This window comes from Solenopsis invicta, chromosome 5 (genome assembly GCF_016802725.1).
Source record: "Solenopsis invicta isolate M01_SB chromosome 5, UNIL_Sinv_3.0, whole genome shotgun sequence".
Taxonomy (NCBI): domain Eukaryota; kingdom Metazoa; phylum Arthropoda; class Insecta; order Hymenoptera; family Formicidae; genus Solenopsis; species Solenopsis invicta.
In genome coordinates this window covers 24,830,360-24,850,310 of record NC_052668.1, presented here as the reverse complement: position 1 = coordinate 24,850,310, position 19,951 = coordinate 24,830,360, and the positions used below count along the sequence as shown (strand labels likewise).

Sequence of the window (19,951 nt, the reverse complement as noted above, 5' to 3'; positions counted from 1 at the left end):
TCTCCAGATTCTTAACTCACACTCGCCTCTCGAATCTCGAGCATCTGTCAGGGCGTGTAAACCGGTGAATTTATCTCACGTAATGATTTCAAGTTCATGATTGCGTGTGTTACGAATTCATGATTCGAATTATCATTGCAAATTTAACAATTATTACCTTATGATTGCAAATTACGAAAACTCGGATTTAATTGAATTCTGAATGGGGGGGGAGTAACACGCGATTTACAGTGGGGCGTATTACGCTATTCAGCGAAAACGTAGTACAGTAATGATTATGAAGGTATTTTCGTACTATCAAAGTACGTTTCCGTTAACTCCTCATACATATTCAACGAGTGGAGGACGTGTCTAAGAGGCGAGATATATCCGACATTAATTTCGGCTTATGTATATAATACCGAAATTTCTGCACATTTGCAAAAATTTGCGAAGTCGCCAACGGTTTCATTCGTGCCGATTAAGATGAGAGATAACGATGAGGATAACTTCTCTGGAGAAACTTCTTTACGAGGTAAACTATAAATATAAATTATGTGTGTTCGGCGCGCTGCTGTATACAGTTTTGAAATAAATTAGTTGCGTTATACAATTTCGGTGGAACGACGATTGATTTTATCTCGCAATTATCGTTATCGTTTTTCCGCGATGATGACTGGTTATCGATGCCGTATCTCGCGTATACGCAAATACACAAACACCGCGAGTTCCGTATTGACAGTTCGACATTTAGCGATTGAATGTATATAACCGCGTCAAATGATTGATTGAAAGCAAGTAAAAGTTAAAAAGAGAGGGAGTGGAACGCGGAAGCGAAAATGGAAGGCTCGGGAAACGGAAGATTGGGCGGTGCGCGGCATAATCTATAAACTCGTCTATTCAGGATTCAATCAAATTCAATCGTAACATAATGATTGTTAAATTTCGCGCAACGATGATTAATGGTAATTACGGCGTCGATGGTGAGTGCCTGAACGTTTTCTAAATGCGACTAAATCGCTGGCTCCCGAACGCCCGGTGGTTTTGAACGGAACAATTAATAAATGCGGTGCTTTTAAACTTTGCCCCCCCTTCCCCCCCTTCGTGATCTCCTCATACATATTCAAGGCGAGGCAACGCGTGTTTAAGAGCCCAGATAGCTCCGGTGTCGATTTCGCGAAACTACCGACGAATTTTCGCCGTTTGCCGAAGCGACGTTTGGGGGAGAATTACCGGCGGGATCGCCGGTTAAGAGGCGGTGGGTGGTGTGAGCCGGTGGTTAATTGGCAAAGCGCGATAAGGTGGCTGGTCCCGTATATGCATATGAATGGCGAGTATATTCCGTTTGCCTGCCGCAGCTACGTTACCTGGCATGCAAATAAGTCTTCCGGCCATGCGCACCGACGCGAGCTCGGATCTATCGCCTTTGCGGAATCGACCAGCGAGTTTACCGATCATTTTCGAGGGGGTTACTCGCGACGCGAACGGTTGCTCTACCCGCTGAAAGCGTCCATTAAAAATAATCCGGTAAAGATGGACGCTCGTCCGTGTTCCGCAGCCGCATCCGTAGATGCACAGACTCGTGTAACTTGCGGTTTTTCCCGGCTCGAGATACGTTTACGTGTATGACGACAAATCGTTGTCCCGCTCGTTCACCACACTTTTTGGATGCATCAATCGCAGCTAAGCATACACTACACCGGAGATTATTCTTCGTCGATTTTTTCCCACGACTAAAGCGTCAGCGCTGGCGTTGTTGGCTTCGCGGAATATATTTCACGGCTGTGCTATCAATAAATGTCAGCGAGTCGACGCTCCAAATGTGTTAAGCAACGTTAGCAACATTTTTCTCGCCGCAACGGCTACGCTCGATATCGAAAGTTAATAAAGATTGATTATTAGGGATAAAAAGAAAAGTATAGAAAGTACACGTAGGGTAGAGTTCCCAAATGCGTATTATTTAAGTTTTTTTTATTATATTTTATTTTTATTATATATTTGATGAAGTTTCAGAAATCTAAGTTAGAAGCTTGATGTTTCAGACATTTATTATTACACGTTAAACTTTTCAGTGGTAAATTAATTTGTTATAAGCTTTTCTGCAACATGCTGCAAAAGATGTGATTTATGGAATTAATTGACTAAAATATACCTGTGATCTTTTAAATTGCATCGTATTTGAAAGTATTGAATTAAAGTGATTAAAGATAGAAGGAATTATTAACTAATACTTATTTTATATTAATAATTTATCAAACATTTAATAATTATTAAATAACGATAACGAAAAGGACTTTGAAATAAAACTAGCTTGAATTTATTTTTATAATTGACATATTTTTGTTTATAGCAATTATCGTTTATCAATCTTACATTAATAGTAAAATTTGCGATGGCGTGAGTTAAAAAATTTTATAGAGTTTATAAAAATATCTATTTAATTTTTACAATAATTAAAATATTTTAAACAAGGCTTCTTTTATGAAAATATAACAATTTAAAATAAAATTATATAATTGATTATTATAAACGGATGAAAAATATTTATGTATCTGGTTTTCTAAAACGCTGTTAGTATGCACAAAACAAGATAAAGCTTGTTAAATTTTTGTATACGTTACTTATTTCTTATTTATTTTTCATTTTTATCACAAAATGTTGCTTATATGAAGTAACAATACAGAATATTGAAGTAATGCGCTTTCAGCAAACTCTCCCTTACGCAAACATTTCTCTTTCTTAATATTTTATTTGTTCGGCGATTATCTTGTAGTGCTGCTTTTTCGATGTTTTTCGCCTAATTTATAAGTTCTGATCCAGCATGCTAACCGCGGGCTCATCCAGGAAACTTCGTTAGTATCTCTTTAAAGTTACTCCCGAGAAACTAACTTGCAACGTTTTAAGGCTTAATACTCTCCGTAACGGTGACAATTTATTTCGCGACCCCGCACTATTTGCGTGCTACATCTCTATTACGTTATTAACTTTTTTATTAACCCTACTAGCGTACGCAACTGTTACGGCCTCATATATTCATATATTCATGAAACTCGTGGAACAGGTTACAGTGCAGAAGATTAAAAAATTTTGAGCATATTGCTTCGTGTTGTGGACAATTTTATTATACACATTTAAAGATTTTATATGTATTAGAATTAGATTATTTGTATTAGAATTAACAATCGAAGACAGTAGCAATTAAAAAAAAAAAGATAAATTCCCCACATCACTTTTCTCCGAATTCTTGATGTAAATGCTTTTTCACTTCTCTTTCAATCAACTCTGACAATTTTCAATCAAATGGTACGAGCCGCGGAATATTACGAAAATTAAGCTCCGTCGATATGACATTTGCACAGGATGCGAACTTTGGTTATCCTAACGAAGCGAAGTAAGCAAATTTTCCCATTCGAACCGTGAACGGGAGCGGAATCAATGAAATTTCGCGATAGTTGTTCCGCAAAAGTTTGCGTCGCCTGATTTTCGTCGCGCGCGCGCGTGTTCCACCGGTTCGCCCCGATTCTCGGACTTCAACCCGAGAGTTTTCAGTCACGTTTCGGGATCCAAGATCCAGATCCGATTTCAGAGGAACAGGATCGTGTCCCCGGGAGATGACGGGATCGCCACGCCGAACGCGTTCGAGTAACTCCGTGAAATCGAGTTACGCGTTGCTGCTACATTAACTCCGCCGGAAGTTGGTGTCTGACGGTTCCCGGCGCGTGCACATATATATCGTGGACCACGGACAAGCGCGCGTACTACCGAAAATTAGCCCCATTGCATTTGCCATTGACGATCGTCGTAGCTGCGAACATTTGTCTCCTCCGTCGGATATTTGCCGAGCACCCATTCCTTTGTCACTAACGAATTTAGGAATTCGTTCGCTTATATGTCAGCTACTTTTTGAAGCTCTTTAGAAGTACGGGGATACTCTCCTTCGTATTTATATCTACTTGGACCTGATTTTCTATTTGACGACAGTTGTTTAATTAGAATGAGGTTTCGCACGAATTGACTTTTTTCGAGTTTTCATCGCGTCTCACTAATATGTGTTGGACTCATTCGCCTACCGCTCCGCTAATATCTATTCTCCGCAACTATTTTCGCCCTACCTCTATCCGTCTAGCCGGACGGTTTATCGTTTACTCTCTCGGCATTTCCTATGCGCTGCAAATTACTCCGTTAATCCGTCTACCACTCGGTATCCCGGCCTGAATGAGATCCCGGATTAGTACCTAGCGTGTTTTTGTCCGAATTTCGAGGTGCCTTCGGTATGAACGCCGCCATCTGTCTTCCGTCCCGTGCGAAATTTGCGGCTTGGAAACATCTCTCGGAAGAAACTTAATTAATTATCACGTCGACTGATTTTGATTAATGCGCGCATTTTCTTTTTGTTCGGCGCTGCGCACGGAGAGGCCCGACCGGTACAGATACATCTCCCCTGCCGCTAATTTTTTGTCAATTATTTGATTGAGTCCGCGGCGCACGTGGCAGAGCTCCCCGCCATTGTATCGCTTTGTAATCGACGTAGCGAGGAATTGAATACCGCTTCTATATGAGGCTGACTTTTATCACCGGCCGGCTATCAATCGAATACGAATCCCACGGCGAGCGCGGGACCCCGTCCCGTTGCGTTGTAATATGATCTCACGGTGACCGGACTTACACAATTCCCCTCCGTTCCTTACGAATGGATTCAGTGGCCGGTGCCAATAATTCGTTCTCCATTCTTCTTCTCTTGAATTACTTGGTACAATAGCGGATTTAAAACGAGGATAGAGAAAATGGAACTTCGATCGTTATCGGACAGAGGTCGAGCAGATAGCCTCTTCTCTTTCCCATTCCGCGTGAGCTCGCTCATTCGTGCGCTCTTAAACGAAGGCCCGGCACTCATCCGAGTTCCGCGAGTCCCGACGACTTCGCGGCTCGTTAATAAAATCAATTATAACCAAAGGAGGTAAAAAATTATTAGCGGGGATGTTCGTGGGAATTTTAGATTAACGAACTTGACTTCTTCTTTGATAGAACTGCTCACTAGTTTCAGTTCCTTATGTTTTTTTTTTTCAAAATTATAAGATCTAAATTCGTTTGTAATCTTGTGTTAACGTTTTATCGCGGAGAAACACGAAAGTAAGGATATAACGAGTTATATCAATAATATTAATTTATTTGAAAAAAAAAGGATTTGCTTCTAAAATAATTTTATGGTTATAGAGTGATTCTTGTTATCCGAAGTACTGCGACAAATGTGTAATTTCGGATTCTAACATTAAGCAGGAGAAATATAGCAAGGATAACACTCGAGAAAAGATATATGTCTTCTTGAGCTTCGCCTCTTTCGAGAGATACATCGTTAACTCTTAACTTCCCGCTCCTTGGCTCCTTCGTTTTCGATTCTCTTCTTATCTCGACGCGGGTATAGGAGCTAAAAAAAGAAAACACTCTTATTTCCCACTCCCAGCCCACATCCGCGAAAGTGGAACAGGCTCGATGGTTCGATTGTATTCGATGAAATCACCTGCAATCGGACGACGCGACGGAAGAGATTCGAAGTAAATTGGAAATGTCCCGCGGCTCTTCTGATTTTTATTTTCGTATACAAAAGTCGTATAAAACAGTCAGACGGAGGGAGGAGCAAAACCGGAGAACGAAAACCCTCCCGCTGTATACAAAATAGTTCGTCGTTGCGATGAATTTCGAATTTTCCAAAGAATCCGAATCGCATTGTTACGAGATACAATAAACAGATATCGCGCGATTGCTTCGCCCGTCGGTTTCGATAACGAATTTTTACGATGGATTGAGATCGTAATCACTCTGGGAAATGTCGATTCCGGAAATGTCGATTCCGACGAGAAAGTTACGATCTTATCGGAAGTTATACGTCTTCAACGCGAGGAAACGTGCGCACGTCGTTCCATCAGATCTCTTTCTCTCCGCGCCTTCGACGATTTTACATTTATCTGTTTTACATACACACGTAAGAAATACAATGTTCTTTTATGTAGATATCTTTGCGAGAGCAGTCAATTAGAAATTCATGCGTGAATAAAATTGATGTAAAATAATGCAAATTTTATTTTCGAGGATCTTAAACGCTAATGAAGGATATCTTACGCTACGGCGCGTGCAAGAGAATAAGATAATTCAGATCATTCGAGGAGGTGTTATACGTTTTGCTGAAAAGAATGTTTAGTAAGTGCTCCTTTTAGTATCTTGATATTTCTTCGTATAATTTATTCGCTGCGTTATCTACCGCCTTTTATTCTACCGCCGAATGAAAAACTTCTGGAAGCAAATTTACAGAAGCATTTTACTTGATATCGCTGAATTTTCCTCGGCTATAGACCCGGTGGAAATGGCTCGCGTTTTCATTATTTCGACGACATTACCCCAATTCTGCTACCGTGAGCATACGCGTCTAATTATGGAACAAACGCGCGTTCCATTTTTGCGAGCGCATTGCTCGACAAAGAGAGAGAGAGACGAAGAGGGAGGGGCAACATTTTCACTAAACAGATCACATTTCGGCACGAAATGTTCCGCGTGTACGCGCGAAAAGAATCGTTTTGATAAAATGTTAACAAATTTAGCTACAGATCTGAAAATAATTTTGTCGGACCTTCAAGTTTTTAAAATTTTTTGCCGCGCGTTGCTCATCACGTTTAAGCGCCTTTTGTGATTATTTTAACGTCCAACAAAATTATTTTCACATCTATGTCTAGCTAGCAGTTCAGCAAAATTGTTCTTTCCGCATGAGAAGGCGCGGCAAAGAGAGAACAATTTGGCGAATCTAATTGCAAATAATTAGTACCACTTGGGATACTAATTGCCGCGACACTCCCGAAGGATTCTCGAGAATGTTTCAGCCTAGCGCCAAATAGTCAACGCGTCTAATATCGAGACTGATTCTCACAATTCTCCCTCGTTAATGACATTCTAAAATCCTTCTGCGTGTAACGACGATGTTGGCACAGCTCTCGGTTCGACCTTCTTTTACCTTCATTTTTTACCTCGTAATCTCACCGACGCGATTCGGTCCGGCCCGGGGAATTACGAAGGTGGATAATTAAATATTTCCGCGCGGCGACGAAAGCTATAAACAGCGGCGATGTAACGAGGCAATTACGCCGGTTGGTCCATCGCGGTTATCACGTTTACAGTGGCGGTGGTACTTCCGAGATCTCCAGTCGCGGGATCCGGCTACCAATGGCGGAAAACTCGTCGCCGGTTTAATTATACGATGACGCCACATTAAGCTGTTTCAATTACAGGCCCCGAATATACTTGACGGCGCCGGTGGGATTAAGAATCGCGTTTCCGGTTCTTGGAGGCAACAAAACTACAGTGTCGTGCTTGTAATTTTTAATCGCGCTTTTCTCTCTAGTTCGCTTTATACGCTCTATTGTTACGTTTTGCCGTGGATTATCGTGAAACCCGTAACCGCGTATCGATCAAATATAAAAATCTCACATACTAATAGGATTTTAAGATAAAAAAAAGAGACAGACAGAATCATTTTTCTATAATCTCTCACGAGAATTATTCGATATTATGAACTCGCGTGTCGAGAGTGCATAAAATATGCATTAGGCACTTCGGGGTTTAAGCTCCGCGGAAACTGATGCGAGTTTGTAATGCAGAAGGGGAACCGGAAGTGAAATTGTCTTGTCTCGCACCCCTTGTGCGGCGTGTTCGTGCCGCTGTTGCGTCCCACATCCATTTGCGGGGATTTTTAAACGTTAACCCGTTTAATCGGATCGGAGATAATGGCGCCGTTTAAGCACAATCGGTCGCATTTGCCTATCGCATCTACGATCGTTTACTTGCATGGGACGCAAGCTCGGCGTCTCTCGCTTGGAAATTTCGCGTACGATTTCCCCGGGTTTTATCAACGACACGTGGCCCGCGGGCCACGCGACGCGCTTCTTTTTCGAGAGCCGGAGCGAGAGGGACGAACTATTATTCGGCGCACAATACGGCCGACGAGATTTTCACTCGTTATCGATAACGAGCTACCTTCGACCCGCCGACATCGAGGGAAATCTCTGGTGCGCCTCTTCCTCGACGTCTTTTATCAGAGCCACTTTCGAGAGTTTCGCGAAGTTTGCTCGTAGAGTCGGCGGCCAAAGTGCGGAATCGGAGGGTTTCGGGTTTTCGCAACGTTTCGCAGCGGCGAAAAGTGGTTATTACTTAAGCTTATTTAGGCAAGTTGGTTTACGATGCAATATTACTGTAATATAGTTTTCACTTTTTTTTCCGAAGCATACTCTTGTCCAGTACTCGTCGTCGTATATACATAAAAGTATCTAGATGAAAAATGGTTTTATCTTATTTTTTATGTACATTATTAGAATATATAGATCATCTTTATATTTATTTTATATAAAAAAGTGTTATTTTTTTCAAATTTACAAAATTAATGAACAACAACAAGTACAAAGTATTGTCCTTAGCTTCAATGCCCAAGTTGTCATTTATCTTAACTAGAGAATTTGTCAATGGGATAACAAGATTGGATATATGTAAATCAAAAAATAGTAGCACAGTGTAAGAATTGCCCCAAAATTATAAGCGGCTCAAAAACTTTTACAGGAAACATTGTGTCAATCATAATGTGTTATATATTCCTCCTATATTTTTCTTTGATTTTTATTTGTGTATGAATTCAAATCAAAAGAATATTTTTTTTTTAATGCAATTTACAATTTAAAGAGACTCTCGAATATTTTTTGTCAGATTAATTTATTTGAAAAGCTCTTAAAAAATAAAAATTTATCAATAAAAATATAAAACATATATTGTTTTTCCTACATTGTTTTGCTTAACAGCGATATTACTTTAAAAATATGCAGATAAATTTATATATAATTTTATCTTTATCTAGATAATTTTAAGCTATCTTAACGTAATGTTGCTTTTGTCTTTAAATGATAATTGAATTCCAATTTGACAAAAAAAGAATTCTTTTTTCGATTTGAATCAATACTCAAATAAAAATCCAAGTTAAAATATATATATATATGGTAACTTACATTATAATAATAGACACAAAGTTCTCTGCAAAAGTTTTCAGGCCACTTATAGTTTTGGAGCAATTTTTACATTGTGCCACTGTTTTCTGATACATACAATCTGTCGTACAAAAAATTCTCCTGTAAACATACATTTTTAAAATGCGAATGTCGAGGTATGTAAATAGGAAGCAACGACGTAATGCAGCGACATGATGATATATACGTTTGATATTGCGTTCTTACGAATTACTCTTACAGAGAGTAGCAAAGGATGTCGAACATCGATACAGATACTCTCACGGCGAGTAGTTGAGAGTACACAGACTCGTACACAGACACGCGCGCGTGCGAACACGAAAGAAAATGGAAGAGACACACGAGTTTGTAGCAAGCAGGAGCACCGGAAATTCGTATCTATCCTCCGGGGTAACCCGAGAAACCCGCAAGGACCAACCACCCCCCCATGGTCTACCTCTCTCTCTCTCTCTTTCTCTTTCTCGAGTAATTTCTGTCTTCCTCGCGTCTCCTGTCGGTGCATCTTCCGCCCCATTCTTCCGAGTTTTTTTTTTATTCACTCCTCTCCATTAACGTCTTTTCTTTTCCGCGCTCACAAAACTTTCTCATTATCTCAGCGAAAATGCGCGAGTCTCTTTCTCGGACTGAGTACGATTCAATTGGGTTTTTTTTTTGTTTCGAATAAGAAAGCGATCTCGGATATTGACTGGATAGACTGGCGAATTCTATTTACGCAGCATTGTCTGGTTATTTTTTATTCTCATTGTACATTTTAAGTCTGATCTTATTTTTTAATTATAATTACACATCTTTCTTTTGCTCGTTGGTCTGTGAAATATTGAATGGAAATGCTTCAAACAGTTTCAATATGTAATATTCAATATTAAACATTGGAACATTGCAAAAAGTTACAATTGGCATGATATCTTACAGATCACATGTATATTACCATCGTAAAATAGAATCTTTCTGAATAAACATAAATCTACACATTTTACTTTCGTATACGATAGTGGCGCGGACAGTTGTGCATTTGCTTTCCGTGCCGAAGGTCCAGAATCAAATACGACTAGAAACACCGGATTTTATTTGATCGCTACCTCTCGGGATGCAATGGCAAGCCACTGAGAGTATCTTGCCGTGAGAGAGAATCCCTCTAAATAGGTCGTTTGGAAGCGGCATTAAAACTGAGTAGGTCCCGTATATCTGTAAATTGTAAAAAGCGCACGCCACAGAGATACTCTAAAGAATTATCATGCTTCTGACACGAAGCAGTCGCAGTGATATGTAATATGGTAAAACTGAAGAAAGGTTGACGTTTAGATCTTTTGTAATATCTTTGAATTTATCAAATATAGGCTAAATCCATGGAATGATAAACCAAGTATTGTTTATTTCATTATTACAAGTGTTTGTGTTATTTTTTTATGTCTGATTAAAAAATAGATTTAACAAGTTATTTGTGCTAAAAATAAAATTAAAAGAGGATAGTCATTATTAAGAAGAACATTGTCGTAGTGGAATCTTGAGTGTGATAATAAAAATTATAATTCTATTAGGATTAAAAAAAAAAACTTTAAAGTTTTTCATATAACAACGTTGCGTTTATGAATAGGACGCATAAAAAATAGAATTTTGATCTTTTCCTTATACCAAAATGATCTTCTAGACAATTATTGGAAAAGCCTATAAACAAAAAAAAAATGAGTTTAGTTATACATTTTAATTACAATAGTTTATAGTTAGTTTTATCATATTACAATCATTGCGACTATTTCTTGTCAGAAACATGATTTCGATTGGGATATGTTCAATAGGGATTCGATTGGAAATGCTGACATTTTAGACAGAATAATTCTTGGGGAAGCTTTGTAAATGTTACATGCAAAATGCCAAAATAATAGCTTCAATTTATAAATTTATAATTAGATGCTCAGATTATTTATATCACGCGTATATCTCTAGCTTAAATAAATTATAAACTTTATCTATTTCGTTTCTTGACTTTTTCTTTTTATTTATTTTTCACACCGATCCAACATTTATCTTTGTTCTTCATCATTTTTATATTGACTGTATTTTCGTTTGAAATTTCCATCCAAAGTTCGTGATATTTTAAATATTTTAACTACTGCCTGTCTTTTTTGACTTAATCATTTTATATTTCTCTTTTCACGTTATATAATTTTCATGAATCTTTACCTAAATATGCAAAGCAGATTATATCTATTAAGATATAAAAAAATGAGATATAAATGAAAGATATAATGTAATTACCGAGAGATAGGAGTGTTATATTAATAACATTCATCACTTTTGACTTATTGAAAAAATTTACACGAATGAACGAAAAGTAAGTGGAAAAAATTAATATATGATTGATTAATATAATTGATAAATTTGATTAATTTATTGTTCTTTATTCCTAATTATGGATTTTTCCTATAACTTTGTATGAATAAATGATTGATTTTTTTATATTATCATTATAACGACTCATAACATTATTCATTATATCGACTTATTTCAACTTTAATGGCTATAACTTTCGTACATATGTTACGTGCTTTTCCGACCTATTGTTGCGTACCTCAATTTGTACTTTTTGTTTGGGGTAATTGTTTGAATTTATGTAGATTTGAAGACGTAGATTTACAGTATATTAAATATGCAATTGCGTTAAGTTGACATCTTAAATTTTGCTCATTTTATTGGCCTTTTATTTATTTGTTATAATATTTTTGTTACATGAACGATCTTGATACATTTGCTACATAAATTGTCTATGAAACAAAAGGTACTCCAATTATTCCGTTGCGAATTGTATGTTTGCTAACTTTTAATTTCTTTAATATCTCGCGACCGAGTACGTTGCTTTTGGTTATAATGTCAGATAGCCAGAATCATTTCGCTTTCACTGAATATGATTCAACATGACATCAGCGTTCGACTAATAAGATCGGCTAATAGAATGGCTTGCTTAATAGAATTGTCGGCGAAAGCACGGACGGATGCAACGCGTTGTAGCAAATCGGATACGACGGACGTTCCTTTGAAGTTTAATTCCCAGTGTAATTAGAGTCACGCCCGGCCATACAAAGTCGACCGTGCGCGTCGTTACGACGACATTGTTCTCGCCGGCTGTAAATTCGTGTCTCGCGGTACCACGGCTAACGATTATACGATGGGATTCAAGTTATTCGTTGGATTTTCGACGCAGCGTTTTTCGCTGCTCGTCAACGTGACAAAGGGGACCGAGATATGCGAGAGAACGAGAACGGGGACGAGGCGGCGGCATTTCTACTACCGGCTTTCGCGAATTGCATCGCGAAAGTTTTCACGAGAACTTTTGTTTCATTCGGAAACAGAATTCGGTTATTTCGTTTTTTTGAACCCGGCGTCAAGGATTTTTGCCGCAGCATAACAAAACGCTTTGATACCTCGAATCCCGTACACGCCATTAACGAACCTGCATTGTTTCAAGACTGATATTAATAATGCTAATTGAAACAGCTTTCTGACATCTGACAACGCGGGCCCGCAGATTTTCGCGCGAGTTCTCTTCTCTATTTTCCTTGCGTACGCAAATTATACTAGCTAGTTTGGCGTATATATTTTCCGCTTGTAACTGCTTTGTGAAATATTGCGAAGCGGAAATGGCTGCGGGCGTAACATATACACAATTTACAAGTCTACCGTTCGCAAGTTCGCGATTACAGATAAATTAAAATGATAATAAAAACAAATTATAAACAAAATCTACCTGATGCCCATTGCCCGACTCAATCTTTTTTTTTATTAGATTAAGTAATGTAGATAGTGCAATCTCGTCACAACCAAGATTCTTGATGTTGATAATCTTGCTTAAGTAATCATATTTTTTTTTAAATTAAACTAACAATAACAAATATCTATAAGAAACATTTTAATGAAGAATTATGCTGATATTTAGTTGCTCTAATTGAGTTGCTCTATTGGTGTTTTTTTAATGATCTTACGTCGAACGTTTGAGTGATTTGAGAAGTGCCTAACTTACACGAACTTAACTTACCCATCTATCAGTGGCACGTCCCTTAGAATTCTGCGAGCTGCCGCGAGGCGATCTCCTGCGTGGGCCGCGAGCAAGATCCTCGTCAGTAGCTGACCAAGGACCATCACGCCCACCACCATCCTCATCCTCCTCCTCGCTGGACCCGCAGCGCGTCCTTACTAATGTCCTCATGCCATCACCGTTAACCCACCGGCTCACCCGCAGCACTTCCTTCGACCGGGTTGCAGGATGGCCGGGATGTAACGGGATCGTGGCTCCTCCGTCTCGAATTGCGTGTCTCTAGTTAACTTCCCCGAAAGAATTGCTTAGCGCGACCATAATTCTTAATCGATAATTTCAAGACGCATTTCTTGACCGGGATTGATTTCTTAATTTCTCGAAACTTTCTCGAAGATTCTCTCTCTCAAACTCGGAGACTATTCCGTGAGATCTTAATCGTTCTATGGCATCCGGGAGGGTTCTGGCAATGTTTTTCACTGATAAGATCAGCCGGGACCACGCACTCGATTTGATCACCGCACACGTGGAAACACTTCTGCTCCTCTCTCACTAGGATAACAGAGTTCAGGGATCAGTGCTCGCCTTTCCTCTTGAACCGGCTCTTCTTATCTTCGGCGCATTCGTCTTCGCACATCCTCGAGCCCACCCCAATTTCTCACATCCAGCGGGCTCGAAGGTTCACTTTTTCCGCTGTCGCGATAGCTACCACGGGTCCTCCCTACCTTCGTTCTATCCAACCTTTTAGATTAACCTTCCGGTCTCATTGCCATACACTCCGTCCGACGCAGCTGCTCCGCGCGCGCGCTTCTTATTCCTCTCGTCTTCCGGCTTCTTGCTCTTCGAGTGAAATGCTCTCTTTGTCCGACTGTGTGTGCCACTCGTCCCACCACTTAATATCTCCGCGCCGCAAAGCCAACCGTTCTTAATGCGCTCGCCGGTCTTCGAGCATAGCGTCCCAACGCGTTTTAACCCACTCATTCAACTTCTGCCGTCTAGTTCGAAATTCTTTCGTTCACTTTCGAGAATTAATCTTCCAAAACGTTTTCTTGAAGCGCGACGTTTGTCCCCGCTGTGCTGCTCGCTCGACTGTCCGCAGGTTAATTTTTTTGCCGGCATTCAACTTCGATCGATCAAGAAATCAATTACTCGACGAACTCCTCGATCAAACTATTCTTTAATCGCTCGCAAAACGTACTTCTTTTCTCACCCCGTTGCAAATTCTTCGGAGACCAAGAGATGACTTTCGAAGCCGCCTCGGGGGTTTGCTTCGATAGTTTGATCAGGGAGACAGGACTTTTAGAGGTTTCGCCCGTCCCTGTGCCGCTTTTCTATCCGCCCTTACAGGATTGAAGGCCCCCTTACCGAGTAGCGCCCTTATCGACTTCTTCACCGGCGCTCGAGAGATCTAAAGCCGGTCGGTAATCGAAGACACGTCGCCCGCCTTCCACGATCCTCACCAGCGTAAAGTGCCGCTGGTTGAAACCACTTAAGCGAGGTTATCGATGTCGATGGTCTTTAATTTACGTCGGCATCAACCCTGGGCGGCTCGTGCTCGACGCCGCTTTGATCGAGCTACCCGCAACGGGTGTATTTAAGGAAATTGGTATTTAAGGGAATTCTAGTTAGTCGAAGCTCTGTTAATTAAGACGGCATCTCGAATGTCGAATCTTCTCACGTCTTTCACCGTCTGGCTCTCGCGTCGGTACTCACGGTGCTCGTGCCACCTGCAGCTGGGAGTTTCACAGGATCAGTACCTCCTCGGGGGTGTCGTGCGCTACGGAGGCTCCCACAGGCGGCTGGTGGTCCGCTCGTTACGTCCCGAAGATTAATTAGAGCGGCGAAACGAAGACGTCGTACTACCCGAGCGCGAAAACCTTTCCTTCTTTATTCCCGCGGTCGGGGATCAGTGTTCCGGCATGTTTTCTAATACGCGATCCATCTTCCGGTATCCTCGTGCGACGCAGAGGAGCTTTCCTCTCTCTCTCTCTCTCTCTCTCTCTCTCTCTCTCTCTGCCTTTCGGGGAAAAGCGGGTCTCTCGCCTCCTCGTTGTTACTAAATCACTTGCTTCGGCGACGGCGTTTCATAATCGCGCGGCTAATGTCACTGTCACACAACGTGGCCCGTAAATCCGTCGCGATTAATTCGGCACTCGATTAAGTTCCGCGATTAATTACGCGCACTTGAAACGGGCGGCGGCGGCGGCGGTGGATGGCTCTCACGTCGCCGCGGCCAACGGCTTCGACGTCACTCGGAAATGGATCGCCTCGCTACTTTGCACGGTCCGGATATTTTCTAACTTCCGCTGACCTGTAAGAGGTAGATTTTTCTAACTCGTAGCTCTCGGCTTGCGAAGAATTATCGCGTGGAGGAATCTTCGACGACGAATATAATTCTGGGTCGCCAAACGCACAGTTCACGTCGAATGCAAATTATCGTTTTAAAATGCACGTACGGATCCATTATGTCATTTTGAGAAATTACAAACTCGATCGAATTGAATTTTAAAACTTGTTTTGCCAACGCGTCGCGCAATAGCCCGAATAAACCGAACAGCGGGTCAAAAGGGCGTAATTAAAAATTAACATTCGCATTAACAATTAGCTTTTGTAGCTGTGTGGTATACGCACACGCCGCTGTGTACCTAGTGAAATTAACGCCATTCGCGGGTGTCCCAGGCGGAGCGGAGCGAAATTTTCGGTCTCGCTCTAGCAATAATATGATTATCTCCTCCATTAATGTCTTACTCTCGTCAAAATTAATAGATACCAGATTGGTTAGCATCGCGTCGGATTACGGAAAGGCGATCAAGTCGGTGCGCACGGCATCGGGTATAATTGATGACTGTAATCCGTTCGTCACTGTTGTTCCCGTGGGTATTACCATCGCAACATTTCGAGTCATCGTAACATCGGGACGTCACGACGATAATTCCCGGTAATCATCCCCAACCCGCGCTTTCTTTTTGATACGTAATCTCATTGCGCGCGTCACATCGGACGCTTAATCTTCTTAACACGGGCGTGGTTAGTAATTCGACAGCTTATAGAAAAGCAGACGGGTGGCGGTGGCGCGGGAACGACGGGAACGCCGTTAATGTCGATTGCGACTAATGAGTTAGCTTGTTCATAATTATCGGCAGACACGCGGCCGCCCACTCACGCCCGGTTACCGCCGTGATACACGGTATTTATCCGCACGCCGATGATTAATTAATGCTTACGGCATTAACGATCGTATCTTTCCAGCAGCCCCGCCGCGCACGTTTGCGTATGTGCTCTTTAATACGATGGATTTTCGCGTTACGCGTTTCCGTTCGTTTAGCGAAGGCAATGTTGAGGTAACTGTTTGCTCGATGTGCGCATTTCGAAGCTTGGGGGGGGGATAGCGATCTCGGCGCGAGAATTTATTTGACATACGAGCGCACCTTGTATCAATCATACACGTGCTTGTTGATTAATTTAGTAACGCTTTTAATACGTAGAAAAAATATGGCAGGTGGATGTGTAACACTGTGAAAAGTTTGGAACAATTCTATATTTTATTTAAACAGAGCTAGATATATTTATCTAGTATCTGCCATTGTTTGTCGAAACTATTGTCTACTCGAGCTTATCATGAAAACAAAAAAAAAACTGATGTCACACCGAGGTGTAACGAAATTTCGTTTTCCACATCGCGAATGCATCGCGGTGATTCGAACTCTCCCGTTCCCCCTTTTTTGCCGTTTGAACATAACTTTTTTTCGGGCACGTTCGACGGCGTTAATTGACGCGAGGGAACTTCGCGTCGGGGGTGGATTTAAAATTTGAAGACGCGCGCGCGAACGTCCATATTTAAGCGCGACGTGGAAAAGTGACAAGTTAATTTAGCGACCGGCGAAATGTGCAGCTATCGCTGATATGGCGCAGCAGACTTTTTCGCGCAAATCGACACGCGGATGCGTCTGACAGCCGCGCGCTCCTCCCTAGACATTTTCGATCGTCCCCTTCAACAACGTGTCGAATCACCGCGAAGTTACTGGGAATTGCGTTCGACGAAACTTGGGTGTCCGCGAAGACAAGTTGTCTACCCGCTGTCTCGCGCGAGAAACACGCGAGCGGACTTTTCTGTCGAACACAAAACGGTGAGACTGAACGACGAACTTGGGCGAAATCGCCGTCGTTTATTTGCACAGCGGAGGATTAAACTTCGTTTTTCATTTGCGAGTGTAACCATATCACAATTTTCTCTCACACGCAAAATATTTTTTCAAAATTTTTTCATTACAATCTTGTTTTTTTCCTTACGCGCAACACACGCCGCGATGATGAAGGGGGATACGTGTTCGATTTAAATAAACGCGACGCGAATTTCGCTCAGCGAGATCTTATCGCGGGCGTTTTCTCTCTCTCCACCCGTCCGCACCTACAAAAATTCCGGCTGTCGTTCCGCGGGACGGTTCACGTCTCATAAAAGTCACCCGCGCGCGCGGATGCAGGGCGCATATGTTCCGCTCGTAAAAAAAAAGTCACAGAAGTGCTTCTCGATATAAGATCCTCCACGCGACTCTCCTCGCGCGGCCAGTCCGCCCGCATGAAACTTTTCCCCGAGCTCTTCGATATAAGTTTCGTCCTTACGAGTGCGAGATTACGAGATCCTGTTTACGGGCGAGATCCGGTGGTACGCCCCCGGAATTTCGTACGTGATCCTACTTCGCCCTCTTCTCCGACGTGCAGTGGGATAGGTCGGCGCAATCACGAGCGATATATACCGAGGAGGGGTGGTTCCGTCGTCGGGTGGGTGCGTCGTCGCGACGCGGACGGCGGCGCGAATCGTGCCGTTGCTCGCGGTCCGGAGTTGAAGACCCGACTGATGGAAACGCACGCAGGAACTCCGGCGTACTCGAGGGCGCAGGCGCCCCCGCGTCTCTCCGCGATCTCCTTCCGTTACACCAGAGGCTGCCCCGCGCCCGCCACCCGTGCCCGCGCCCTCGTCGCGCCGCGCTGCACCCGCGACGCGCATCTCCGATGATGCCGCCTGGTACCTTTCAAAGTGTCGCTACTACCCTCTTCGACACCGCGCGTCTCGATCTTAGGCCGAGCACGCGCCACCTTCTTTCTCCGCTATCTTTGCTGAACCCTGCGCGAGGGTGCATACGTGCCCTCCGACAACACAATGTGTCACAAAGATTGTACACATGGTTTACCGAACCGTGGGTGGTAGCTCCGCGCGTGCTTAAACTCGCGCTATACTATCCGAACCGTGTGTCCAAGTTTCACTTCGGATATTTACGATACCGTTGCTCTCCACAGAGCGACGCTTTACTATTTATTATCATTGCATTCTCGCGTAACAGATCAGCGGATTTTGCTAAGGATAAGTGTTACACGGATAATACCGCGTTTGCTCGAAGCGTCGGTACCAATTTTACCTCGGAGATTTATATCACCCTTCGGCACTCCCAATAACGCTTTATTTATTCATTGAATTTTTGCGACAAGCGAATTAATGAATTTTTATCGAAGACTACTCGGAATTGGTTGAAAGTAAATTTCTTTGGAGCGAACGCGCGCGTCAAACTTCCATCGTACGCACGCAAGTTTTACAGCGCATGGACCATGCTCGTTCGCGTAAAGTGGTGGAGAAAAAAAAAATAAGATATCGTGCGGCCGCCCTTTACGCCCAGGGTTACAGCTGGTCTTCTTTCCTCGACCGGAATTACCGGCACTCCCGAAGATGGGTCTGTAACCTCGCAATTTTATATCGACCCGTCGCTGCCGAACGAGAACTTTTACTCGCGGGGAGGGGGGCGGTGGTCACGCCTGCGGCGGGATGCGGGGCCGCTAATTAAACGCAGGGGAGCGCGGAGTGGATCCGTAAGTTTTACAGCGCGTTTTTCTATCTCAGACGAGAGTCGAAGCGACGCCGGTGTATCGCGAGTGTATTTGTCGGCCACGCGCGAATTCATTCCAAGTTTCCCCCTCGGACAACGCTCTGGGAATTATTGCTCGGGAAGTTCCCCGCGAGGAAAGTTGTCGGGGACCCTGCGTCATTGTTATGTATCATGCGGTAACTTTATACCGTATCTTACTTCGACTTCCGACGCATCGCGATACGCTGTCTCGCCAATGGTCGTGCTATTTCCCTGGGTGCACGGGATGCACCGTAGTTTTATCTTTTATTCTGATGGAACAACGCGCGCGCGTCTTTCGGGAAGAGAATATCCTCTTCGACGTTTCGTATTCGTATCTGTCTTGTCTCAGCGTGTCACCTTATCGAACGATGCGAAGACGAGGACGACCGAGCCCTTTACCAATCCAGGATACGCTGGGTTTCCGTCTCGTATCTACGAAACACTGCCTCGGTTACAAGATTTCGATGCTCCCTCTTTGCCTTTCCTTCCGCGTGCCTGCCTCGTATTTCGCATTGCGATATCTGCGTTAGCGGCGGCGGAATGATTGGCCTTGAGAATAAAATGTTCGCGAAAAAGAAAGGAAGAGGTGCGCGGTAGAAAAGTAGGAGGATTCTGCATTAATGTCTCCGTGGGGGGAATGGCGCGGACTACAATTTTGTAAATTACTTTACGCTGCTGCGCGAGCTTTTGTAGTATAGATAATAACGGAGCAAGGGAAATTTTTGCATTGTAGGAGAGACAGAAAATATATGTCGAGAAATAATTCCGCATATTTGTCTCTCTTTTTCCCTGGGAAGGAAAGACTGAATTATCGTTATGTTTAGTTAGCTTCACGGAAATGCGTACAAGAAAAATTTAAGACGACTAAACTTCGACGCGGTAAATGTTTTAACATCTTATTGACTTCTTGCGAACCTATATTAACGAGAGGAATCAAACCGTTTTAAACTGTCGAGCCGCGTGAATCGCGCTAAACAAATCGTTAAGAGAGACAG

General features: G+C 42.5%; 1 protein-coding gene across 3 annotated transcripts in view; it reads right to left on the bottom strand.

The window, feature by feature from the left end:
• Positions 1-17,915, bottom strand: part of LOC105195264 (dipeptidase 1) — a 93,967-nt gene extending 76,052 nt beyond the window's left edge. Inside the window, exons 1-2 of one of the 3 annotated variants that reach the window (XM_026130950.2) lie at positions 17,680-17,915; positions 13,063-15,370 (exon numbers count right to left, since the gene is read on the bottom strand). In XM_026130950.2, the coding sequence (XP_025986735.1) occupies positions 13,063-13,187 (125 nt within the window). In that variant the 5' untranslated portion in view covers positions 13,188-15,370; positions 17,680-17,915. The remainder of the gene's footprint in view (positions 1-13,062; positions 15,371-17,679) is intronic. The other 2 variants (XM_011160628.3, XM_039449284.1) reach the window with 2 other exon arrangements.
• Positions 17,916-19,951: the final 2,036 nt, after the last annotated feature.